We start from the raw sequence: 4,485 nt of genomic DNA, 5'->3' as shown, positions 1-4,485 counted from the left end.
ATACAATATACACATCACTACAATAGTTGCATGCATCAGTCAAGAATACAATATACACATTACTGCAACCGCACAAGTGTTTAATATACTTGGAACCCTAGAAAAAGATACAATATAGGCATTAGTAAAGTCAGACAAATACTAAAACTTGCAAAGCTTCCGCCAAAAGTTATTTGAAGTTTTAAAATAAAGACATTGTTGCTTCATTTTAAAATAAAGAACATGGCTTACACTACCAATTACACGATCACATCCATCCATCGATATTACCTGCTAAATACATTCAAGAATCACCACTGTAACGAGCGATCCCGGATTAAAACATGCGCTATACCATATTGGATTTTAGAGGCACAGATTAAAACACATTAAAAACACACCCAAAAAAAGGTAATATGAAATATTCAAAACCAGTAAAACTTCTCATATTAACATGTTATTTTATTTTTTTGCGTGTGATTACATAGTCATTATATAAACTACTAGTTCAAACATCAAGATCATTGCAAAATACTATTTATACACTACAATACTTGGTCAACAATTTCATTTAACAAAAATAACAGATTAAAAATAAAAATTAAAATGTTTACATTTTCCAAAAGTTTATATTTCCGTTCAACCTGGACTTCCACCGAAGTTGAGACTAATAAGTGACAATACACATTACTGATACAGACAGTAATAGAGATAACGGTAACTTCCACCAACGTTGAGACTATACAGTGAGCATACCTATTACTGATACAGACAGTAAAGAGATAACAGTAAATAAACTATTATTGAACCTAATTACCTTCCTACACCTGCATAGAGGAAATTTCCCTGAATGAGACCTGCATAGATGAAATTTCCCTGGTTATCACAAAAGACTGAATTAAATTACAACCCATTCCCTAACGTAGAAGTCTAGAATCTAGTTTTAATTGAAGAAGATTCTTCCGCAGAAGACGAGAAAGCAGTGGATGACGAATTTGAGGGCGTGAGAGGACTAGGCACGTCGCCTTCCTTTTCTTCTATCATTTGGACAACCCTGCTCATAGCTGGACGATCCCTGTAATTGTTCTGGATGCAACACAATCCAACTTTAATCAGTGTTTCGGCCTTCTCCTTGTCTTCTTCTTTTAGTTCTCTTCTTAATCTCATCCCCAACTCCCCACTCTCAAGTAGCTTGAACGCCCATTCAGAAAAATGGAACTGACTGGAATGGCTCCTATTCCAATCGATGTTCTTTCTTCCACCGACCATCTCCAGCAAAACCATTCCAAAACTATAGACATCTGATTTATCTGTAACAGCGCCCAGACTACTGTCACAAATCTCTGGCGCAACATATCCCGGCGTCCCTCTCGCGGCAGTCATTGATATATGGACGTCTCCCTTTCCACAATGTTTTGCCAGACCAAAATCAGAAACTTTTGGTGTGAAATCGGCGTCCAGCAGTATATTATGAGGTTTGATGTCGAAGTGTATGATGCAGTTCTCGCAATCTTGGTGTAAATATGCAATTCCACGAGCAGCGCCCAAAGCTATTGAATATAATTGCTCCCATGTCAACATTTTCCCGGCCTCCTTTCCAGCAAATATAAATTTCTCTAAAGATCCATTAACCATGAATTCATATACCAGTGAGCTTGTACATTTTTCATAGCAATACCCTAGCAGACGAACCAGATTGACGTGATGGACCCGCCCAATGGTGGCCACTTCGTTCATGAATTCGGTGCTCTCGCCCTGTCTATGCCTATCCAAAAGCTTAACGGCCACTTGAGTACCGTTGTGGAGCTTTCCTTTATACACCACACCAAAACCCCCTTCTCCCAGTTTTTCTGCAAAGTTGTTTGTGATCTTCTTGAGTTGTGAGTACGAATATCTGGTTGGCATTTTGTCAGCGTATTCCTTTAGGAATTTCTCCACCTTCGTTTTACAGCACTGAGAAGCATGTTTTCTCCATTTTGCATATAACGTTATACCCACTAATAATCCCGCTGCCACGAATACAGCCGCTCCAACGGAAGCACCTGTAGTTGTTTAAATGATTTTAATAATCGATAAACATAGCCATACCCATCAACAGATCAATACTTTGTGACAGTATTTTTACCTATTTCAACGCCAATGTTCGCCTTCTTTCCTGATTCACAAATATCAATGGCAATTAGCTTGATGAGATTTCATTTACTTCTTCGGTTACTTAACCTAAATATTCAGAGACTCTTTTACACATATATATACATACCGTGGGCGGGGCATTTGTGGGTACTGTGTTCATCTTTGCAGTAGCAAACGAACGGCAACGCCGCATCTGAATCCGGAAGCCTGTAACCGCATGTCCCTCCACTCGCGTTACACGATTCACAACTTTTATCTCTCTTTGTATCAGTGGAAACCCATTCCGTCAGTGCCACGCCAACTGTGACTTGTGCTCCTTTCCCAGGACATTCCACGCTTTGGTTCAAACTATAATAGACACTAGAATTACATCTCCCGGAAACCGGCAAAAGTTCTTTACACTTGTACACGTACAGAGTCAAGTTGTATGTAATCCTAATTCTGAAGGCGGTGTCTTCAAATTCGGGGACTTTACTAAGGGGATCGTTTAGAAATTGGCAGTTCTGGCCCCTTACAATAAGGAAGGAATTGTCATCTTGGTGAAAGTCTAGTATTGTGTAATTCCACTGATCAATCTCAATTACTGGAATTGAGTTTGGTCCACAGTTGATCTGAAACTTTGGATGACCGCATCCATGTTTTCCTACCCCGACAGGATACTCATAAGTTTCGTTACCACATGTACTACCTGTATGTTTGCAATACTCATATTGGTCGTCCACGCATAGGGAGTAGGGGAATAGAGAGGCAGAGCAGGCAGTAAGGATAAGAAAGACCAAGTGTACCGGGAAGGAGGGAAGGCGAGGAACATGTAATTCCATTGGGAGAAACTGAGATGCAAGGGCTTCGGCCTTGGAAACAAACGATCCTGAGTACCAGATCTGGCCAATAATGAAGCTGGGGTGGTGTTGCATGATAAGGTGGCCTTGATTATCAGGTCAAGAAAGCAACATTTTTTTTAAAGTCAGCAGGCTGCCTTGGTGGTGCCAAGTGGTGCGTCATATAAAATTGTAATGAAAATATGAAGAATAGGAATGCGTGATTGTTAGGGATCAAGTAGAAATTTCAAATCCGAAGCACTCATGGAACGTTAATGTCCATTTAGATAATTTCAAGACATAATGTTATTGTCGGAAAAAAAATTGTGGTTGTACTTCACTGGTAACTAGCCTTATGACAAAAAAATTTCGTCAAATTCCGTCAAATTATGAGAGAGTACCAGATTTGGGCAGTAATGAAGCTGGGGTGGTGTTGCATGATACGGTGCCATTGATTTTCAGGTCAGCAAAGTAAGATTTTTTTTTTTATTTTTTTTTTTGAAGTTCAGCACGCTCCATTGGTGGTGCCAAGTGGTGTGTTATAGAACTGTAATGGAAATATTTTTATTGATATAATTTTAAAACAGGGTGGAAAAAAAATTGGCCCTATTTGATTAGCAACTTACTGAATGCTGAGCAATTTGCTACTTTTATCCGTGGCTCTGTTAAATTATGAGGTCCTCTGGCTATTAGAAGCTCTTATTTTCCCAATTTGTTGAGGTTAAATTGTAATTTTCTATTTGGCTAAATAATTAGATTTATATTTTAATGTTAAAATTATATAAATTACGTTATTCAAACTTATCTCTACTTTAAATAAAATAAAATAAAATTGCGTTATTAGAAAAAACGAAATAAAATAAAATCGACAGTGAAATTGACGTTATTGAAAAATATCCGAGTTGAGTTGTTCTTACCCATCCCATTCCAATCTGGCTTTGCTTGGTGGGGGGATGAGCTAACCTTACCTTTGGCTGGCTTACCCATCCATGTATGTACCCGAAACCACTGGACTACACATCGTTATTCAATTTAATTCCTCTAGCCGCCTTGCATCAGTCCATTGAAAATTCGGGAGTATTTTTTATTCAATTTAATTCCACCAGCCGCCTTGCATCAGTCCATTGAAAATTCTGAAGTGAAAATCTTTTAGCATGGCCCGACCAGTTGAACTCGCAACGTAGGTTGAGCTGGACCATTCTGCAGTGATTTATAACACAGACCGTGAGTGAACTTCGTTGTCTTTTGTTTTTTCAATCGAAGAAATTATGGTTAGAGTAGTTCCGGGTCTTATATAGTTTTGTTTTGGATTGGTTTTCAAATTCTGTGGGGATAAAATCTTTTTACCTAATTATTGGGCCATATCTTCAACAATCTTTCTATCTAACCATTGGACTATATTCTTAAAAATCTTTCTATCTAACCATTGGATCATATCTTCAAGACTGAAAGTTCATTGCCGCTTTGTCTATATATAGTTATCTGAATTAAATTTCAGGCTTTTTAGAGCCGTCCATTGAAAATTCAAGTTGTGGGGTGATGTGGACAAAAGAAT

At 38.3% G+C, this 4,485-nt stretch overlaps 1 protein-coding gene across 1 annotated transcript; it reads right to left on the bottom strand.

The window, feature by feature from the left end:
- Positions 1-576: 576 nt before the first annotated feature.
- On the bottom strand, positions 577-3,090 carry LOC149174534 (rust resistance kinase Lr10-like). The gene is made up of 3 exons (XM_089422624.1): positions 2,240-3,090; positions 2,105-2,134; positions 577-2,021 (listed from the first exon to the last, which is right to left on the bottom strand). The coding sequence occupies exons 1-3, from the start codon at positions 3,024-3,026 to the stop codon at positions 910-912; spliced, it is 1,929 nt and encodes a 642-aa protein (XP_089278750.1). The 5' UTR covers positions 3,027-3,090; the 3' UTR covers positions 577-909.
- Between the last annotated feature and the right edge of the window lie 1,395 nt (positions 3,091-4,485).

Source organism: Pinus tabuliformis, chromosome 4_1 (genome assembly GCF_031772625.1).
Source record: "Pinus tabuliformis cultivar Carrire ecotype Pingquan chromosome 4_1, CPIR1, whole genome shotgun sequence".
NCBI lineage: Eukaryota > Viridiplantae > Streptophyta > Pinopsida > Pinales > Pinaceae > Pinus > Pinus tabuliformis.
This window is presented reverse-complemented; position numbering and strand designations above follow the sequence as displayed.

Excerpts from the sequence above, each read along its gene's own strand:
- LOC149174534 (XM_089422624.1), bottom strand. The coding sequence starts at position 3,026 with ATGCAACACCACCCCAGCTTCATTATTGGCCAGATCTGGTACTCAGGA. Across the intron at positions 2,135-2,239 it reads CCACAAATGCCCCGCCCACG|GAAAGAAGGCGAACATTGGC; the intron begins GTATGTATATAT and ends TTTGTGAATCAG. Across the intron at positions 2,022-2,104 it reads GAACATTGGCGTTGAAATAG|GTGCTTCCGTTGGAGCGGCT; the intron begins GTAAAAATACTG and ends AAACAACTACAG.